The sequence below is a fragment of the Galeopterus variegatus genome, unplaced genomic scaffold, assembly GCF_000696425.1.
Source record: "Galeopterus variegatus unplaced genomic scaffold, G_variegatus-3.0.2 Scaffold1383, whole genome shotgun sequence".
NCBI lineage: Eukaryota > Metazoa > Chordata > Mammalia > Dermoptera > Cynocephalidae > Galeopterus > Galeopterus variegatus.
This window is the reverse complement of record NW_007727494.1, coordinates 302,350-324,425: the sequence shown is the minus strand read 5'-3', so window position 1 is coordinate 324,425 and position 22,076 is coordinate 302,350. Positions and strand designations below refer to the sequence as shown.

General features: G+C 41.9%; 1 protein-coding gene across 1 annotated transcript in view; it reads right to left on the bottom strand.

Annotated features, from left to right (window-relative positions):
- Positions 1-22,076, bottom strand: part of LAMA3 (laminin, alpha 3) — a 93,046-nt gene that overhangs the window by 53,975 nt on the left and 16,995 nt on the right. Inside the window, exons 5-10 of the mRNA XM_008576644.1 lie at positions 19,932-20,045; positions 13,931-14,040; positions 11,438-11,518; positions 6,436-6,542; positions 2,757-2,807; positions 2,073-2,224 (exon numbers count right to left, since the gene is read on the bottom strand). Coding sequence (XP_008574866.1) covers positions 2,073-2,224; positions 2,757-2,807; positions 6,436-6,542; positions 11,438-11,518; positions 13,931-14,040; positions 19,932-20,045 — 615 coding nt within the window. The remainder of the gene's footprint in view (positions 1-2,072; positions 2,225-2,756; positions 2,808-6,435; positions 6,543-11,437; positions 11,519-13,930; positions 14,041-19,931; positions 20,046-22,076) is intronic.

Sequence of the window (22,076 nt, the reverse complement as noted above, 5' to 3'; positions counted from 1 at the left end):
CAGAGGCTGATGAGTCATCGCAAGGGACAGGTGCATGGCCCATCCCATGGGAAATGTTTGGAGTGAGAGGGTGGGGGAGACGGGCCCACCAAGGAGAGCATTGAGGCACAGCAAGAACAGCTGATCTGCCCCCCACTCAGCACAGGACCACCCAATGGAGACTGGTCAAGAATATAGAACTGTAGGGGGTGAGTTTGCTGGAAAGTCTCAGGCCCAGACAGAATTTCCACACTTCCCAAGTGTACCGGACCTCACAAGATCCAGAAGTACTTAAAAGGTCAACAATTAAAACCTGAGCTGCACAAAAAGCCTTACCCAGGGAATCAGCAGCAAAGCAGAAATTTAGCTCAACCACAGGGCTCAAAGTGCTGGTTCCCACAAGAAGTTCCCCATTTTAGAAGTAAGCAAAGGACAACAAATTAGTTCCAGTGCAGAGTTTAAGTGGTGGGGGCGGCTAATAATCCAACACAGAAGCAAAAGAAACACTCACAGATCAGAGACAAAGTTCTGATATTAACCAGTAAAGGTCTAACACCACCAAAGAACACTTTATAAAACATAAAAGGACCAGAAGCCCCCCGGGTTCCCAAGCTGGGGGGGAAAAAGGGCTGAGGACCTCAGCCATGCTCCTCCAACATCTGCATCCAGCCCAGCGATGACCACCCAGCTGCCACCAGAAGTGCCCCTGGCTCTCGAGCCAGAGTGGTGGGGGATCAAGGGTCTCAGCCATGCCCCCGCAATGTCCACATCCAGCCCAGCAACTACCACCAGGCTGTCACCAGAAGCATCCTGGGCCCCTGAGCCAGGGCGGTGAGGCATCAAGGGACTCAGCCATGCCCTCCCAATGTCCAATCCAGCCCAGTGATGACCACTAGGCCATTGCCAGAAACCCCCTGGGCTCCCCTGCCAAAATGAGGGGGTGACACAGGCCTCAACCATGCCCTACCCTCCCTCCTTCCTACTCCTCACACCCTATCTCCCTCCACTTTCCCTTTTACCCTTCCTCCCCAACTGCTCTGTAACATCTTAGAATGTAAAAATAATAATAATAAATCAATAAATTAAAAAGAAAAAAATAAGGGTACATTATAAACAATTTTATGTCAATACATTTGATCACTTAGATGAAATGGACACATTATTTGAAAGGCACAAACTACCAGATATCACTCAAAAAGAAATAAATAATCCAAATAGTCTCATATCTATTTTTTTTTTTTTTTGTCTTTTTTCGTGACCGGCAACGGATCGCAACCCTCAGTGTCGCGCCCGTACTGGACCGGGACCGGCAACGGGATCGCAACCCTCGGTGTTGCACCCGCACCTCGCTCAGCCAGTGAGTGGCCGGTCTGTATGTGGGATCCGAACCCTCGGCGGGAGCGCCACCGCGCTCCCAAGCGGCACACTGTAGCAGTGCGCCACCGGGCCGGCCCTCATATCTATTTTTTAAAAATTGGGGGTTAGTGAGAAATTGGTAAAGGGCCACAAAAAATGATTACAGTGTGTAATGTCAAATATACTAACTGTTCTGATTTGATCATCACATATCGTACACAGGTATTGACATTCAACACGATACCTCACAAATATGTACAATCAACTGTTTTTCAATAAAAAAGTAATAATAAAATAAATAAAATTTAAAAATTGAAATGGAAAAAAAATTGAATTTGTGTTTTGCTTTGTTTTTTAAAAAAACTTCCAATGAAGAAAACCCCAGGCCTACATGGCTTCACTGGAAGATTCTATCAAACATTTAAAGAATTAATACCAATTTTACACAAACTTGTTCGTAAAAAGATAAACCTGTGTCTTCCAAATACAAGACACATAAAGGCTCTATGAGAAAAATTAGTCCAAAATGTTCAGTGAGTAAAGAATGTTCACTTAAAAGTGCTTTGTGTATTCACAAATACTTTCCGCCAGGAAAAATCTAATCTCCACTTGGATCAGAGGAAGGAGGAAACCTCCAGAACCTGAAACAGAGTCAACCTCTTCCCTTTCCACTTGAGGACCATCCATTCCGGTAGCACCTATTCACCCAGTATCTGCTCAGGGCCATGGGGACTTACCCTCAGGTCCTTGGCCTGGGTCTCCATGTGCCTCATCTGCTCCAGAGCACCTGCGCTGGCACTCAGGCCCTGCAGCTGTGACTTGACCAGGCGGAGCTCCTCGCCCATGGTGGCCAGATCATCCAGGAGTGTCATCACACAGCTGTCGCAATCTGCAGGGGCCACAATCAAAGGCAAATGTGCTACAGGCTGGAGCCACAGGAAGCAAAGAGAGCACAACATATGTGCACAGACCATCGCAAAATCACTGCCCTGGCCAGCTCAGGGAGGGATGTGATTCTGAAAAAAAGGGAGATCCCTGTACACAGGGAGCACTTTAAAAAGAAATGGTGATTCTATGCCACTGGTTGCTTCTTTCGTATGTGGGGAAAATAACAATAAATAGCTTTTATTTGTGGAGTGCTTGCTATTTACCAGGCATTGTGATAAAAGGATTACAAGCATTTTCCCAACAGCCCAGGTCTAGTTATTGTGTCCATTTTACAAATAATAAAACTGAGGCTTGGAGAAGTCACGTCACTTGTTGAAGGTCACATAGCTAGTAGGTGACAGAGGCTGCGTTTGACCATAAGTAGTCCTCCCACCATTGCTTTCCCAGACTGGAAACTGCGTATCCCAGGATGGGACTTGCATATCTTCAACTAAAACCCACAACTTGGGAGGGGGAGGAGAGCTTTTTCTCACCATCACATTCTTCTGCAGGGCCGCTGTCTTTGGGTTCTTGGTTTATGCAATCTGAAATCAGGAAATAACCAAAGAAGGCATTGTGATTAAACTTACTCTTCATCTGCTTTTTAACTTGGCTTTCAGAAAAGCTAGTTTTGGAAGAGTTTAGTCACCTGACTCCTTAGTATCACCTGCTCTTCCTCCCCTCCTCCCCAACCACTGAACTTCTTTCATGGCCTCCCTGATTATATACTCCAGTTATTCTCTACAAAAGGGTCAGGCATGCTCTTCCTATCAAAATAAAACTCCTATTTGTTGGCATCAAGGCTTTCATCATTGGATAGCCTCCTATATGTTCATTCAACATTCAACTATCATTTGAGAACACTGAACAAACATTCACTGAGCACCTTTGGGCATGCACTGTGTGCCATGGCCCCATGCTAGCTGCAGGAAATGCAAAGATACCAAGACAAAAATCCCTACTGTCCTGTGGTTTAATAGTCCCACAGCAGAGGCAGACAAATAACCAAACAGTGTGACAGACGCTGTGATAGAGGCAGACAGTGCAAGTGGGCCCACACTGCTACAGAACATGTAAGCTGTTTTGATGTTCTCAGCTACAGTCAGGAACATCTATTGGTCATCCTTGGACATTCTTTGCTCCTTCCACTTCTGCTCCTTTCCCATGCCACGCAGTTTTACACTGAAATCACTTCTTATTTCCCTCTGAAAAATAATCTGATTTCACCACAGCAAAACTCTAAGCTTGAAATCTTTCTGTGCATGCTACAAGAGGTTTTCACAGTTGTTCTCAGCAGCCAGTAATATTCCACGCTTTTAAACTACATTTACTTTTGAAAAATTTTTAATTGATACGTTGTAATTGTACATACTTGTGAGTTATGATCTGATATTTTGACACATATGTATGTTGTATAATGATCAGGTCAGGGTAGTTAATGTATCAATCATCTCACGCACTTATCATTTCTTTGTGGTGAAAACATTCACAAGCCTCTCCTGTAGCTATTATGTAACAGGCAAAACTCAGCTGTTAACCATCGTCACCCTACCGTGCAACAGAACACCAGAACTTACTCCTCCTTTCTAATTGAACTTTGTGCCCATTGGCCACCTCTCCGTTTTCCCTCCCCTTGCCCCTTTGCCAGTCTCTGGTAACTACTGTTCTACTCTCTGCCTTTATAATATCAACTTTTTTTTTTTTAAAGATTCTACATATGTAAACCACATTGACTATTAATAGCATACACAAAAAATTAAATTCATTTTGGAAAATTTGGGAAAGCCAGAAAAATAAGATAAAAGCATCACAATTGATCCTACTACTCAATCAATGTTTCCTTTATATATCTTTGAATACATTTTAATTTATTATATATAATTAAAGGTTATATATAGATTATATAATTAAAGGTTATATATCTTATACTCATTCTTAAATGTATATATAGTAGTGGCACTTTTATTTCCTTGATTAGTCTGTAAATGCCTTTCAATCAAGAAACATGGCTTCATTTCCTTCAGTCTCCCGTAGCACCCTGTTCAGTCTATGGGGGACTTGGTTTATGTGGATGATTGATTTATCATGCAATTTTTCTCAACAAGTTTGAGGTTTGATCACCAAGGAATCCATACATTATTAGTTGAAAAAAAAAAAAAAGCAAAAAAAAAGCTCACAAGAACACGAAAGTGTCATGAGTCAGCATTTTCTTCCATTTTTGAAATAGTTACATCCTCTCTTCAAGTTGCTTATTTTTATGATTAAAGTAGGGGGAAAGGAGGGTTGAAGAGGCATTAATGTCATGAATAAGCTGTGTGTGATGTTGCAACTTCTTGAATATCTCCAGTGACATCAGAAATCGCCTCCTTTTAAAAGTCTGTTTCATCTCTAAACAGCTTTAAACATTTGACCCTTCTTCCTTAGAATGATAGAAAATAGATCTCCCTCTTGCCTCCATTCTTTGGTATAAGTTCTATCCATCGTACCATAGATGACAAGACCACCTTCCTCCCACACTCCAGCCTTTCAAATACATCCTTTCCAGGTCTTCTTTTCACTGCCCTGGTCAATGCTTCCCCATGTGACAAAGTTTCAAGTCCCTTCACAGTCTTGCCCTCTTTCTGAACAAACTGTAGCTCATCTATTGTCTTCTAAAGACATAAACTTCATGTGAGGACTTCCATGAGCACTGTGCCATGGGATGGTGAACCACCTGGCTTTAGACACCAGAACTCAGTCATGGTAGTCTGAGGTGTCTTAAAGGCCACATCACATTCTTGAATCATACTGAACTTACTGCTGACTACAACCTTAAGCCTTTTTGCACCTCCTGCTACTAAGCCACATCTCACTTATCACATACTTAAAGGTTGATTTTTTCCCCATTCAACTATAGGATGGTATGCTTATCCCAAACATAATTTTGTCTGGTTAGAACTGGCCCATGATTCCAGGCTGTTGAGGCCCTTTTGTATCCTAAATGTGTCATAGGAAGCATTTGCCATCCTTCCCACCTTCGTGTCATTTGATGACTGGGTAGGCATCCCTTCTATACTTCCATCCAGGTCAAAAACATTGAACAAGATGGAGCCAAGGATGGAGTCCTGAGGCATGACGACTGCCGTTGACTGGATGCCCCTCAACCTCAGTGAGGGTTAATCCCCTCTGTAACTGCTAAGGGTGGGAAATCCTATCACAGTAATTGAAAGGTGGAGCCTTGAAGAGGTGATTAGATTGCAGGACCATGCTGTAGTGAATGGATTAAAAATAGTGGTCAGGGCATGATTCTGAAGGCTTTAAAAGAAGAGTGAATGAAGAGCTGAGTTTTTCTCTGCTCTGCCATTTTTGCAATGTGATACCCTGTCATCACTGTCACCACCACCAAGACCTTCGCCAGCTGTGTTTCCCGGACTTTGGACTTTATAGCCTCTAACACTGTAAGCAATGTTTCATTTTCTTTATAAATCACCCAATTTCAAGTATTTTGTTGTAAACAACAGAAGTGGATTAAAACAACAACAGATACCTCATCTTGGACTGGCATTCATCCATTTACTCTGCATTCCTTTGGGAACAGTCACTTGACCAGATCTAATCCACATATCCAGGATTTAGTTTTTCATCTTGTCCATAGCTTTATGATGAGAGGTTTTATCTAAGTGTCTGGTGTTATACTATGTCAATGACATTTTTCTGATAAATCCTATTAATATTCTCCATCAAAGAAGGAAGAGACTAGTCTTCCTTTTTGTTCCAAGTTATTCTTAATAAATCCATACTAACTCCCACTAATTATCTTTTCCTTGGTGTGTAAAATCCATTCCAGTTACCCTCCCACATCGTGCAGTACTTTGACTTCTTCAGATACACACACAAAGAAAGTTGATGTGATGATAACCCTACAATGCAAAAGGGAGATCTCAGCAAAATCACCACAGTAGGGTCTGAAGTTATTTTAGCTATAATTAGTTGAGTTTTAAAAACAATTTACTTTAAAAAAAAAATTGAAGTGAGTTATTCACCAAAGCTGTAAATACTACCTAAGCACCCCCAAGGTTGTCAAAACAAGAGGACAATTTGTTAGCTGTAATTATGTAGTATGCTTCTTGAAATTTTTTGCTTGAGTTCTTAGCCTGTTAAATGCAGGTTAACAGAGGTGTGCATCAATCTTACCTCCAGTCAGGGGGTCACAACTGCCCAACTGGCCATTGCTGTTACAATTGCATGGTTGGCAGCTACCTCCAAATTTCTGCGGATTCCCGAAATATCCTGGTGCACACCTACACAAAATATAAGAAAGAGGAGGAACACCAAATAATTCATCATTTATCCCACCCAGTTTTCTTAACCTCTAGCTCCCCCATTTGGGATACTGTAACCTTGTGGGAGGAAAGCTGACATAGATTTGCAAGAATGAATGTTTCTCAATACAGAGATATTAACCCCTTGAATGAGATCAGGGAGAGTAGGAGGCAGGCAAGGATTGCTCATTTCTTCTTTTCCTGCTCCCTGGACTATCAAGTTCTCAAATACCCCCATAGCTGAATGGCAGATGAACAAAATGTACACGGGAGCAAAGGGTTTGACTAATCAAAATTGGGAAATCAGGGGTGGCTGAATATATATAAGTTATGTTTCTGAAGAATCACACAATTAAATATAGCTTAATTTAAGGCTAATTTTCTCACAGAAAAAAATTTAAAATAACAGTCTATAACTTCAAATTTCTGCATGTAGGAGGACTTTCTTATATTATTATAGTATTCAACACTTACCCCACAGATAAGTAATCAATTATGTTTCCAAAAAAATGCCCAACCTGATTATTAATCATGAAAATGAAAATTAAAACCACAATGAGAGATCATTTTTAACTCACCACAGTGGGGGAAAAAGTTTGTTAATGTCTTGTGTTGATGAGAATGAGGATGAGCCAGATCACTTACCCAGTACTTCTCATGTGTGTGAATTGATATGAGCATTTCAAAAACAACCTGGCATTATCTGTATACTCTTTTTTGCTTCTGACTTTGCATATTTTTCATAAATTAAGGAAAACAAAAAAATATTCCTATCGTACTATTCTAAGTCTGCCTAATTCATTTGCACTAATTACTACAGTGTTGTATATAACAAGCTTAAACAACTGGCCTAGGGCCTTTATTTTTCTAGATAATTTGGTGATGAGAACCAGTTCCTGACTTACAAGTTTAAAGATCATATTTCTTTTATTCTTAGATTCTGTTTATAAAAAAGTAAAACACACATGCTAGTGTTTCTGGAGTTGGACGTAAATTAAAATGTTTCCATTAGCAAAGTTCCACTCCCCATCCAATCAATCCCGAATTGTCATTAAATTAATGTACAGTGTCTTATCATCAATGGAACTGATAGAATCAAGGAAATATGGTATTAAACTTTTTCCAAAATTTAAGCTTTGCATCAAAAAAACTGTTTGGCAATTTTTCAATGTACTGCACTGATGGATACACTGGTGATATAATGCAAAGGATCAGGAAGAACTGGCTGGATCCCTGACTCCACCACTTACTAGTGTGGTCTTGGGCTTAACCCTTTGAGCTTAAGTTCCATGAAAACATGGATTATTATTTTTATTTTTTGCTGTTTTGCTCACTGATACATCTCTAGCACCTGGGATGGTGCCTGGCACACAGGTATTTGTTGAATGAATGAGTGAACTATTGGACTAATAATACCTATTTTGGTCAATAGAGATAAGAGATAATGTAAAGAATCTGGCACCATACCTGTACATTACAGACATTCAAGGAAAGGTAGCTATTATTATAAGACATGATGAAATATTCATTTTATAGTTGGTATCAGTTGGGATGATTACATTTCAAAAAGTAGATAGGAAGCTGTATTTCCCAATTATCAAGAAAAAAAGTAGATAGGAATTGTATTCCCCAATTATTAAGAAGGTAACTAGGCTGAGGTGGCTTATCTAAGTCTAGTAAGGAGGGTGGTAATGTACTAACAACAAGGCTTTACTTTATGACTGGCCAGCCCCATATTCTACCTAACAAATGACGCTATGCAGAAGATCAATATTCTAAAATACTTTATTTTTAGGTGTCTAAACTTTACGTGTAAAAGATGCATAATTACAAACCTTATATTATATTACTTATAAAGTCACATAAATATTCAGGAAATTGGATTCCACTTCTTCCTTACTCTTGCAAAGTACTAGTTACTGATTACAAGAAATAATCAGTTCTGTTATTCTCATTTTATGGTAGCAGCTAAACACAGAGGACTGAAGTGAAGCTTTCTGAGTTCACAGATGACATTGTTACAACAAATAAAGAGCAGGGAAAGTGTCTGTCACCTGTGACTCTGTGTGGATGAGGGAGGAAAAGGCAGTAAGAGCCCAGAGGGCTTTCCTAGCCCCCTCCCCAGTTGGCTGCTTGCTCCCCTACCCAAACAGATTCCTGTAAACATTCCTACTTGTCATCCTCTTCTGTGCTTGTGTTTATCATTGCGAAGTTCATGACTAGTGCCAGGAATGATGCCTGGTGCCCAATCCATGTTTAACAAATGAAAACTATTGACACCAAAATGGCATTTACCTGCAAAAAAAGTTTAAAAAATTTTGAAGACAATAGCTTGCCTTCTTGAGACCTCAAATGTAACAAACACAAGCTGAGAGAACTGTTAAAAATTAAAAATTTTTCTTCACATCAGCTGCCTGCCAAATGGATGTCTCATTGAGCCCAGTTGCTGTTTTCTGCTTCACTGTTTGTCAGCACCACACTCTCCCGAGTCTGCTTCACTGTTTGTGAAAAACCATCTGGAGTATTAAATTAGGAAGCCTCTCCCAGGTGTGAGTCCAATAGCTTTTAAATCAGAACCTGGAATCCCTTCCCAGCCACTAGCCGCCAGCCCCAGCCCACCTATCCTTCTAGTCTCCTGTAGCTGCCCCTTCCTCCCCCACCCTTCAAGGCTCGTTGGACGCCCTCCTATTGACTTAGCCCAGTTGTCTTATCTCTCGCTTTTTTAATGGCTTGTTTTTGTGTCTGTCCACCACTGGACTGCAAAGCTCTTGAGGACAGAGTCTGTGCTCTGTTTGTTAATGTGTCTCCAGAACTTAGCATAATGCCAGGCATATACTAGGATCTCCATACATTTTTCATTGAGAGAAAGAATTAATAAATGTGAAGCAAGTGTGGGAAAGGTTCCTTTTGCTAAAATGGAAAATAGAAGAATGTTAAATCACTCCCTTTTACTATAGGACAATGTCCAGACTCAGCTGCTGCCCTGTGTGCCCATAATAAGGCAGTCCCACCTTCCCCATGTGGCAGGTGTCCTCCAGCCTCTTGGGCTTTCTGGTGTTGCTTCCCCAACCTGACCACCTGCCACTCCCACCTCCCAGCTGCACTGGTTCGAGTCGTCCCTCAGACCTACTGAAGTCCTCCCTTGTCCATATACTTTTCAGATAAATCCTAGTCTAGAGTGGTCATGCCTTACTGTGAAATCTGGTTGAATTAATTTTCTGTTCTTTTAAAGTTTGGTCAAACTCTTTTAAAGTTAATTCACAAAAAAAATGTACGAGAATGATCAAGGAAAAAATTTTATATAAGGGTTCCCAGGGGAGCCTTATTCAACCAAATATTCAAAGGTATTTTATATTTTCAGAAATGATACAGAAGTGATAATGGGACACAAACCAAATAAAATGGACAGAAACAAATCCAAGTGTATACAGAAATTTTGCATACACACATTTAGCTTTAGTGAATTCAACTAAATGTACTTGGTAAAAGAGAGAGAACAGGAACATATAAGAGCATGAGATTGAGAGAGAGAAGCAGCTGGAACATCTGTCCCCATTTCACTCAACCAGTTCCCATCCTGGGGTGAATGTGACATGAGGGATATGAATCCCCCAGCTGGTCTAATTTCTTGTCCCTCTGCTAGAGTGAACATCTCACACTGAGCCTGGTTCTGGAGTGTAACCAAACACACAGGTACTTCCTGCAACACAACTCCTGGATTACTGAGAGATAGATGGGGTGTTGGGATATTTAAGGTTATTTGAACTCTTATCAACTTTTGCCTTACATGTTGACCTTTAATCTATCTGCCATGTGATTATGCAAAACCACCAAGGAGGTTAGGTTCTGAACTTTCACCAAAATAAAGATTTGAATGTGAGGAATAAAACCATAAAAGTACTAAAAGAAAATATGCATAAACATTTATATGACCTCTCTAAGCATGATACCAATGGCTGAAACTCCAAAGGATAAAACAATAGACACAACTACTACATAGTAAAACTTAACTACTGCATATCTAGAATTGACAAAACCAAAACCCAAACCATACAAGCAAAAAACAAAGAATATTTGCAACATATATTATAAAGGGTTAATTTCCTCTAAAAGAATTTTGTACATACCAATGAATACATAAAAGAACACTAAAAAAAAGAGAACATTCCAATAGAAAACATGGGTAAAAGACCTAGAAAGGAATTTTATTTATTTATTTATCTATCTATCTATCTATTTATTTATTTATCTATCTATCTATTTATTTCTAGAGAGGAATTTTGAAAATAAGATTTAAAAAATGGCCAATAGCACATGAAAAAAATATCTAGGGATATCTAGTTATATTTGTGTACAGGTAAATAGGGATAAGTTGGGGGAGGGTAGAGGTATATAGAGATGTGTCTGTGGGGTAGGAGTATGTATAGATATTTGTCAGTGGATGGGTATGTAAGAATGTATGGAGGAGGTATACCAAAGGCTGTGTGTGTGAGGGGTTAGGGGTACCTAGGGATATATGGAGGGTGAGGGGTATGTAGAAATGTGTATGGGGGTTGGGGTACACAGGGGTGTGTTTGCGGTATGCAGGGCTACGTGTGTGTATGTGTTGTGCCTCATTGTCAGATTTCTGAAACATGTACAAAGCAAGAAAGAGAAGGATGTTAATGATTTATTAAGTGAGCAGTCTTGTATTTTTCCCAGGAGATCTTTTTCCAGCCCTCAGTGAAACTAACAGCCCCACCCCTAGCTCTGAGCCACCACCCAGCAATGCCCCACCCACAGCCGCTGTCCGCAGCAGCTGCTGGCAGAGCCTCCCCACCCCCACCTGCGGGCTGGGGGGAAGAGTTGGGGGGACAGAGGGGAGCAGCACCCACCTTTCACACTGTGTTCCCGTGTATCCAGGTTTGCAGGAGCACCTCACGTTTTCCCCATTTCCAACACAGCCAGTGGCAAAACTTAAGGAAGACAGAAAAAGGCTCCAGTAAAAACATGCATCCACAGGCTTTACGCTCATTTTTTTTTTTTTTTTTTTTTTTTACTACAAAGGACCAACTTGCATTGAGTGAAAATTGAAGCCCAGGATCTGGCTACTTTTTGTAAGAAGAAAATTTTGCCCATCAGGATGTGTAAAGATAATGATGAATTATTTCAGCTGACATTGAGCAAATTGTGATGAATAAGGACTGAAGGCATTTATTTTATTTTTGGCTTGGAGAAATGCATTCCTTCCCTTTAGACAGAGCAAAGTAACTCTTTGGAAGAGATGATTACGACAGCATTTTTCCAGGAGTAACAAAGAAGGAATAAAACAAGTCTAGGCAGAAAAAAGAACAGAGAGTTCTGACTCTTTCTTAAAATTTTCTCCCTGTTTATTCTAGTTCTTTTATATTGGGCACATTGCCTTCTGGGAAGAAAAGCTGGTGGGAGCCCCAGAAAGGAGCACGGAGCATTCCCCCCCACCCCGCACCCCCCCTTGCCTTGGAACTTCTGTGGTTAGTTATGGGCAATTTTCACATGTTTTTCAAACCAAGTTGTGGATTTTTGATCCCTTTTCTTTCAGCTCTACACTGATGTATTTTTGAGAAGGGGGTTTTGTTTTGTTTTGTGTTTTAAACAAAGAGACCGTGAAAAAGCCCTGTTGCCATGTGAAGGGTCTGTGTCTGCCCATTGAACATTACACTGATGTAAATCTGAGGGGAAATCACTCTATTTCTCATTTGCTAGTAAGAAAATTCTTATTTGGGAAACCTCTCTTGGCCTATTAGATGGATACAGAGTCAATGTCTGTAAAGGGACAGTTAGAAATCTGTCAGCAGTATTAATATTGCAGAAGGAGAATTAGATAAATTTACACAGCTTTACTGATAGATCTGAGGAGCTAAGTGTTACTTCAGCTGCATGGAAGCTGGAAGACGACGTTGATGATAACAACAGGCTTTGCAACCAAAAATGAAAAGCTCTTTCCAGGCACCCCAGTGGAAGTCTTGCTGCTTTCTACTCTCGCCAGCTTCTGTTCAAACAAGTCTGGGCAAGTGTCAAGCGACAGATCCCTTTGCAATTAAAGCTGCAGGATGGGGCAGGCTTAACGTTATCAAGTACAGAGAATAAAAACTGGGCTAGCATTTCAAATGCATATCTCCAGAAATGCCACACTTGGGTGATGTTCTGGCGATGTTAAGACTTGGCCAGTTTTCCTGATACTGGACTGATATCAGTCTGTCTTTGCAGTCCATACTTGTTTCTGAGCCTGTGTACTACGGGTGCTGTATCAGTATCTTCTTGATTTTCAAACCAACACTTGCTTCACTTATTTGTTTTGTTTTGCTTGGACCCCATGATGCACACATTATGATGAGCAAGACTAGGACCAGGTGTCAACCCCAAACAGAACACAGGATACCATGAAAACAAAATGGTGGCTTTCTACCTACTGGCCACGCTGGAGCCTGCGTGCAGCTCAGATCATGTCATTCAGTGGCTCAGAGCTGTCCCAAGCCTTCCCATCACACTGAGGAGAAAATACAGATGCTTGACTAGAGGCTGCAAGCTTCCACGGGGCCTGAGCCCAGGCTGCCCTGCCAGCCTTCTCTCCAGCCCTCTTTACTACCCTGCACTTCAGTCACTCCTGCCTTCCTACTGTCCGTGAACACGTTTTCACAGGGGCTTTCCCTTCTCTTTTCACTAAGATATTGCCCAGGCTTATTCTACCCCATCATTCAGCGCAATGACTCCAGGCCACTTTCTCTAAAAACAGCCACTCACTATCAATCATAAAACCCTACTGCAGAAAATGTCACTTCTGAGATCATACTTCTTATCTGTGTATGTATTTATTGAGTGTGACGGCCTCTCCCACCTTCTCTCCCTCCCCAGCCCACTCCAGGTAAAGTCCCGTGACATCAGAGCTCTGTCAATCTTCTCCTTCACTTCAATTTCCCCGGCAGAGTGGGGGCCGAGGCCCAGCACTGTATTGGTGCTCGAGATGTAATTGTTTAGCCACCGAATAAACAACTAAAGTAAGGAGGAAAAGGAAAAGCCTGCAAGAATACGATGTGGAGGCACTGCTTCCGTCGGTGAGTTTTGTTTTTGTTTTTCTTGCACATTGTGTTTGTTCATTCTTTTAACAGACCAACTTTATTAAGATATAATTCACCCATGTAAAGTACGCAATTCTATGGCTTTTAGTGTATTTACAGATTGTACAACCATCAGTACGATCAATTTGAGAACATTTTCATCATCTCAAAAAGAAATGCCATAACCCTTTAGCAAACACTTCCCCTTTCCCTGCTTCTTCCCCTACCCCAGTGCTAGGCAACCACCAAACTACTCCATCTCTGTAGGTTATTTCCAAGCTTTCCCAGTACCTGTTGGTATGAGGACACGGGCAGACCCTACAGGATCCATGGACAGCATCCCGATAGTGACCCTCTTTGCAGCGCTCGCAGTGTTCCCCAGCAGTGTTATGCTGACAGTTCTTGGGACAGATGAACAGGACAATAAATAGCAGCCTGTTACATTTATGACTTTTGAGATCATTGTAAACTAACTTAATGGTGATATCAGTTCTACTAACAATATATTTTTCCTGTCTATCTAATCATCTTTGATGCCCTTTCATCAGTTATTTGGAGGCATGATGTAGTGGGGACAGACCAGCTGGGTTCAAATCCCACTCTAGCATCTCATAGCTGTGCAACCCTGGGGCAAGTTCCTTCACCTCTCTGTGCTTAATTGTTTTTCGTATCAATTTTTACTGACATATGATTTACATACAATTGCAGTTTTCCTAAAATATACAGTTAGAATGATGCCCACTTTCCAAGGCTGTTGGGAGGATTTTAAAAAGTACAGGCCCTCAAGAAATATAGATTTTTTTCCCCCTCTTCTCTTTAGAATTGATTTTATGAAAATTATCTTCATTTTACTTCATAATTCACTTAATGATATACTCTAGAACAATTAAATTGAAATAAGTTAACACGGAATTTGTAGCAACAATACAAAGTTGCATAGTATTTGAAGATAACACTCAACTTATATTGCAAAGAATCAAGAAATTAATTTTTATCTAAGCTTTTTATTTATGTAAATCAATTATCTTCATGTCAATGTCAATGTCTAATGATAATTTTTCTTCAGTAAAGAGTTGAGATGATACAACTTTGCAACTGAGGAGTCTATTTAGACAAAGCCTAATGGATTGTGTTGAATTTGTTTATTTTGTGGAATTTTTTAGCCCAAGATAACCTTTCTTGGCTTTATCCTAGTAATAAAGATCTATATGCACAAAAACATCCAGGAAAACTCCCCTTGCTGTGGGCATTTGATAATTCAGAGATATTTTGTATTAATTATATGGCCTGGCATAAGTAAAATTTAAAATTGTTGCTTAGGGGCCGGCCTGTGGCTCACTCGGGAGGGTGCGGTGCTGATAACACCAAGGCCCTGGGTTCGGATCCCCATATAGGGATGGCCGGTTCGCTCACGGGCTGAGCGTGGTGCTGACAACACCAAGTCAAGGGTTAAGATCCCCTTACCGGTCATCTTTTAAAAAAATATATATATATATAAATAAATAAATAAATAAATAAAATTGTTGCTTATATATTTTACCTCTGTATGCAGAGGTGGTACTTGGGTAGAAAACTTTATTGTTTATTGTAAATAATATCTAAAGCTAGGTTGGGAAAAACAATATCCACGTATATCACAAGAGGACACAGCTTGTTCGCAATGGACAAGACTGCCCTTCAATCATAGATGTCATCAGTCTGTCCAGATTAAACAAATCCATCCTTCATAAATCATTGAATAACCGAGAATCATACAAAACACCAAGATGTTAAGGATTCTTTTTATGCTTTTTGGTGTAAAATTGTGCTATAAACACAAGGGATTAATATGCATTTCAGAAAAGGAGGATGCTGCTCACATGCTCTGATTTGATCATTCCCAGAAAGCTCACCCTGTCCAGAATCTCACTGCAGTGTGGGTTTTTCCTTTAGGTTCGGACACTGGGAAGGAATCCACCTGAAGGCTTTTCAGCTCCCCGGGAGGTGGGGGGCGGTCCTCTCAGGGTCAGACGAGGGCACCAGCGGCTTCCCTCGTCTTTACCTTACTCAGTCGCCCCAACTCTCCCCTGAAAACATCCATTCTTTGGAATGAATTATTTACCTTTCCACTTTTGTTTTCTTTCTTTATCAATCTGAATGTCAACTTTGAAGAACATGACTGGATAGATATGTCTACTTAGCTCTGAGGCTGAAAGTACTAGAGAACATGGTAAAACAAGAATTGTGGTGAGGACATCTGCATCCTACTAAAAACATTCGGAATGCAGTCCTACCCAGGGTGAGGGGAGAGGATCGTGGAAGGGGGTCAGAACCTGTGTTGCTTGATAAAGTCCCATAAGAATGTCTCAGTTGCAGGCAGCTACATTGGAAGCTGTCTTCATCAGTCTGCAAACCTGAGGCATCTGCCTATCAAGTCTCCTTATGTTTACTGTGAATGAATGAATGAATGAATGAATAAATGCCACAGGAGCCCACATCCACTCCCATAGCACATGCTCTCCCATCTCCACTTGACAGCAAACGTGTATTGGGCATTTTCTTTATGCCCAGCTATGCTAGGTCCTAGGGATGCACAGACGGGCTGGTACCTTGACTCAGGGATAGGTTTGACCCTGTAAATAGATATATTCAACATAATGTGAAAGATATGATGACAGTGGTGTGCCAAGATCCCACGAGAGCAAGACCAGGGGCAGCTGGCCCTTCTGGAGCCTCAGGGAAGGCCTCCTGGAGGTGCCCACATAGAGGATGTAGGAGGGGACTAGCCGGGTAGAGAAATGAGGGAAGGACATTCCAGGCACAGGGAACAGAGCACACAGAACCTCAGTCTTGCGATAGGGTGGCAGCCTGTGAAGGGATGAGAAGAAGTGGGTGTATCAGAGGCTGAAGTGCAGGGGGTTGGGACGCAGTGAGAGAGAGCCCCTAAGGCTGCACAGAGGGTCCCGGGCTTCCTCCCATGCTTGAGCCTCAGGGGAGCAGCGAGGTGGCTGTGAATTTCAGATAAACCATCTGGGGGCAGAGGGGAAGAGGGGCTCATGTGGCAGGGAATAAAAAGAAGGAAACTAAAGAAAGAAGATGGGAAGAGAAAAGGGACATGGGAACAGAGAGGAAGATAAGGCAGGGGCGACAGAGACAGTAGAGGCAAGGGGACTTGGGAGAAGAGGAGAAAATAAGTGTAGAAGAGGGAGAGGCAGGGGCTCTGCAGAGAGAAGGGGGCCCGTTGTCACTGCAGGCCCCTTGGGCCTGCTCCTGCCCTTGCAATGTCTCAATCAACAGTGCAAACACCATTAACAAAAGGAGAAAGAGATGGGAACCACTCATTACACGCAAAAAATTCATTGCTCAAAAGAGATTACTGAACTTCAACGTTCTTTGTGCTCATTTAAAAAAAACTATTAAAACAGCAATTCAAAAGGACAAACAAGTCAAAACTAATATTTTATTAATTCAAATCAAGATTCAAAACCAACTAAGACTACACAACTTAAAAATAATTCATCTCCAACCTAGAAAAGTGTAATTTGCCAACATATAATGAATAGGCAGGAGCCTACTACTGGGTGCATAATCAAATTTTTTTTACACACAAATTATTCGGAGTTATAGAGGTCCTTCCAATGATTAGACTATCATTTTTAAAAAAATGGATGCCAAAAATCCCTATTAGAAAGTCAATGTATTCACAGAACTGGACACTAAATGACATAGTGAACATTTAAAGCTGAATCTCCTTGCCCACCAAATATTTTGCTAAAACTGTTATTAAGCACGTAAATTAACCTAAAAGGTCAACTCTTTTTTTTTTTTGTTTTTTTTCGTGTCCGGCAATGGATCGCAACCCTCAGTGTCGCGCCCGCACCTCACTCAGCCAGTGAGCGGGAACCGGTCTGTATGTGGGATCCGAACCCTCAGTGGGAGCGCCACCGCGCTCCCAAGCGGCGCACTGTAGCAGTGCGCCACCGGGCCGGCCCGAGGTCGGCTTTTCTTTTCAAACTTCAAAGTTTATTCATGAAATGATGTGGAGAGTTGCACACGTGTGATGATCCCCGATTTTAGAAGTTTCCTTTGGACCTTGAGAGGTGGGGGTTGTCGATTTGCAGTGGAATTGGCCTGAAAGCCCACTTGATGTTCAAAGGCATTGACATCCTTATTACGGTGCTTTATAAATGAGAGCTGCAGCCTTGGCGTCCCACAACGGACACATTTCCCAGAGGCAGAAGCACTTGCCACCGAGCAGTTCAATGAGCACAGACCCCATGTGTGCATGTGTGTGTGTGTGTGTGTGTACGTGAGTGTGCATGCGCATGTGTAGACAGCAAGCCCTTTGAGAGTAGGGATCATGTCTGATGATTTTAAGCCCAGCGCTTAGCTTGGGACCTGCCACAACAGCAAATGCTCAGTAAGGATTTCCTGAATGAATAGTCTGTAGCGGCCACGTGGCCATTAGGGACAAATGAAGACAGAACTACAAAAAAGGAAATGGGAAGGAAAATCTTGTCTGATTAAACTACGAATTATGACTTTCACAAGTTATCCTTTCACTGGGTGAATGAACTACAGAGAAAGCTCCCTTTGTTCTTTGGTGTCCTTTTGTAAGGTGGACTTAACATTTGGCAATGCTTCAGTGATAAGATAAATATTTAATTAAAGCATCTACCTGTGTTACACACAGTATGCAGTATCAAACATAAACTATGATATAAAGGAATACTNACGTGAGTGTGCATGCGCATGTGTAGACAGCAAGCCCTTTGAGAGTAGGGATCACGTCTGATGATTTTAAGCCCAGCGCTTAGCTTGGGACCTGCCACAACAGCAAATGCTCAGTAAGGATTTCCTGAATGAATAGTCTGTAGCGGCCACGTGGCCATTAGGGACAAATGAAGACAGAACTACAAAAAAGGAAATGGGAAGGAAAATCTTGTCTGATTAAACTACGAATTATGACTTTCACAAGTTATCCTTTCACTGGGCGAATGAAGTACAGAGAAAGCTCCCTTTGTTCTTTGGTGTCCTTTTGTAAGGTGGACTTAACATTTGGCAATGCTTCAGTGATAAGATAAATATTTAATTAAAGCATCTACCTGTGTTACACACAGTATGCAGTATCAAACATAAACTATGATATAAAGGAATACTTATAAGCTGAAAAACAGTATTTCCCAATGTCTTTCATTCTTTTTGAACTTATAAGGTTACAATCCAACAAAATATCCTATCAAGCGGCTCGTTACAACAATTTCCTGTTCTGGCCTGTCCCATCTTGCAGAGGAAGCAGTTCCCTAGGACACACTGAACTAGCTTAATACAGCCTAGGAACTCAAATAGCTGAAACATGCCCTAGTTGCGTTACACAACGCAAAGGAAATCCATGCCAAGGGAGTGTGTTTCCAAAGAAGCACCACGCAGCCAGGGCTCTGTGTGTCCTGTGGGTGCTGCTGCTCTCTCCTTCCCTTGGAACTATCCATCTTCCTATCTGAGAAGCCCCCCACCAGCTACCAGGGAGAAGACCTCTGCTGAAAGGGATGAAAAAAGTCAAATAAAAAAAGTTCTGCTCTAGGATGCAAAAGAAAAAGTTCCTAAGAAACTAATTTTGTGTGAGACAATTTTATAAAATATTCCCAAATAAGATCACTTTCCAGTGGATAAGCTGTAGACATCAGGGACTGCCTTGAGGCCATTGGAATGGGGTGGGGAGAGTCAGTACAGGGCACCTGCAGCCCGAGGACACTAGGTTGGAGGGAAGGAGAGGCAGTGCTTTCTTTCCCGCACACCCTCCTCTCACCTGTCTTCCCCTAACCCTGCCTTGGCAGTCGTGAAGAGTTGGTGCTTGACTGAGTAAGTCTGAGCCGTAAGCCCTTCTCTGCATCCCCTTCTCCTGTTTGCTTTCCTGAGTTAATGCTCATCTGACAGGAACAAGTCCCACATCCTGCCACCCCCTGCCATCCCAGCAGAACTGGGGCCCAAATTCAATTGCTCTGATTTATGATTCTGGCAAGAGTTAAGTCCCACCATCTACCTATTAGTATCATTTAATGATGCAGAGATTTAGTAGCTTAGGTGTAATTTAATTGTTCAGACAGGTGTTCTCCTCTGATGGTGCACGTTAAAATGGAGGAAAACATGAAATGTAAAATAATTCAGCCTGATAACTTTGGAGCCTCCTACATGTTACACAGCAACTTCTGTTGAGGGTTTGTTAGGAGATGTGACCTTGACATCTCAGGGCCTAGTACGGGAAATGGGAAGAAACAGATTGCTGCTGACAGCATTAGAGTATCAATTTACTCACAATACATATTCCTGAACCATCCTGGCATCGGTTTGAATGTCCATTGCAATGGCAGGGAACACACCGTCCAGTATATAAGTCTTTGTTGTCCCGATAGTATCCAGGGCTACAACCCTATTTTTCAAAAAAAGTGATTAATCAATACAAAGAAAGAAAACAATGGCTATTCACAGCAAGTGACAATTCTTTTTTTTTTTTTTTCCTTTTTGTCTTTTTTCGTGACCGGCAACGGATCGCAACCCTCAGTGTCACGCCCGTACCGGACCGGGACCGGCAACAGGATAGCAACCCTTGGTGTTGCGCCCACACCTCGCTCAGCCAGTGAGTGGCCAGTCTGTATGTGGGATCCGAACCCTCGGCGGGAGCGCCATCACGCTCCCAAGCGGCGCACTGTAGCAGTGTGCCACTGGGCCGGCCCGCAAGTGACAATTCTGACTATGAAGTATTCACTTTTTTAACCTTCTTTCCTTCAGTCAGTATGTGGATTTCTAATTTCAACTGCCAGCCAGATCCACTTGCTTTTTGTTAGGTTCTATTTCTTTCCCTGTCATGGTGGGAGCGTGAGACAGATGGCGGTGAATCAGAGAGACGGTAAGTGTGCAGTGGAGGGTGGGTGTGGACTCCTGTCCTCACACCGGTTGTTTTCAGGGTAGATGGAGAGGTGGAGGGGTGGATGCGTAAACAGGATCAGAACCCCAGTCATTAGGGTAGAGAACATCTACTATGGGTCAAATGTGTCCTCCAAAAGTTCACATATTGGAAACTAAATACCCATTATAACAGTGGTAAGAGGGTGGGAAATCCAATTATGTTATTTGAAAGGGGGGCCTTTAAGAGGTGATCAGATTGTGAGGACTGTGCCCTACTGAACGGATTGATCCGTTCATGGAGTAATAGATTAATGATTAAATGGGTGGTCATGGGCACAGTTCTGATGGCTTTATAAGGAGAGCAAGTGAGCAGGTTAGCTCTCTCTTGCTCAACTCATTCTTACCATGTGAGACCCTGGTCACCACGGGACCCTGTACAGAGTTCCTACTAAGAAGAAGGCCCTCACCAGATGTGTTCTCTGGGCCTTGGACTTCCCAGTCTCTAACACTGTAAAAAATAAATTTTAATTCTTCATAAATTACCCAGTATTCTGTTATAAGCAACAGAAATGGACTAACACCTAAGCAACTAATTTCAAGTTCAAGATCTCTTTGGGTAGCTGCTACCTCTCCAAGTGGGAGTTGGGGCTGGTGGAGGGAGCAGTATAGGACAAAGAGGGGATAAGGAGTCTTAATTGGGGTCTACACAATAATGGCACAATCGGTGGAATCACTTTACTGTCACTCACTAGTATATGTGGGCAAAGGGAAGCTAGGGGAGGGGAGGGCTCAAGCTCCCACACAGGACTATTCATGAATGTCCACAGTAAACATGCAGACACCCAGCTTGAGGCGGTTCCCCTATGTTTGGTCTTTTCTTGTTCAGTATGGCTTTGATTATTTCTATCTTCAGTTTATTGTCTCTTTCCAGTATAATACAAGTTCTTATTTTTCATCTGGATGAAAAGAATTATAATTTTCTTTTCATGAACTGATACCTTTTTAAAAGGATTCTTGTTAAGAGTGCCTCCAATAGAAAAAAAAGTGATTATTCTTATACAGCTATTAAAAATTACTTAGGTTTCTGTCCTTAAAGAGAACTATAGAGGAGCCGAGGGCAGCCCCTTCCTCCTGGAAGCAGGCAAGAAACAGAGCATGCCTGAGGTCCTAGGCAGGAGTCAAGGGCAGCATCCCCCACCCAGAAGCAGGCAAGTAGCATGCTGAAAACACTACTTTTGTGCAGGAGGCCCACCACAACCACCACAACCACCACCATGGCTGCTGCAGAAGCAACTTGATGCCACAGCAGTAGCCACAGCTGCTGTGCAAGCAGCCCGCCAGACACTAGACTACACTGATACAAGAAGAGTCACCAGTGGAGACCAGAAAAAGAATAGGAAGTCTCTTTCCTCAAAGCCCACTCCAGAGTAACAGAAGAAGCAACTGCTCTACTAAATGACCAGATATCAATGTAGAGATACTAGAAATACAAAAATCTAGGAAAATATGACACCACCAAAAGAATACAGTAATTCTCAAATACCAGACCCTATAG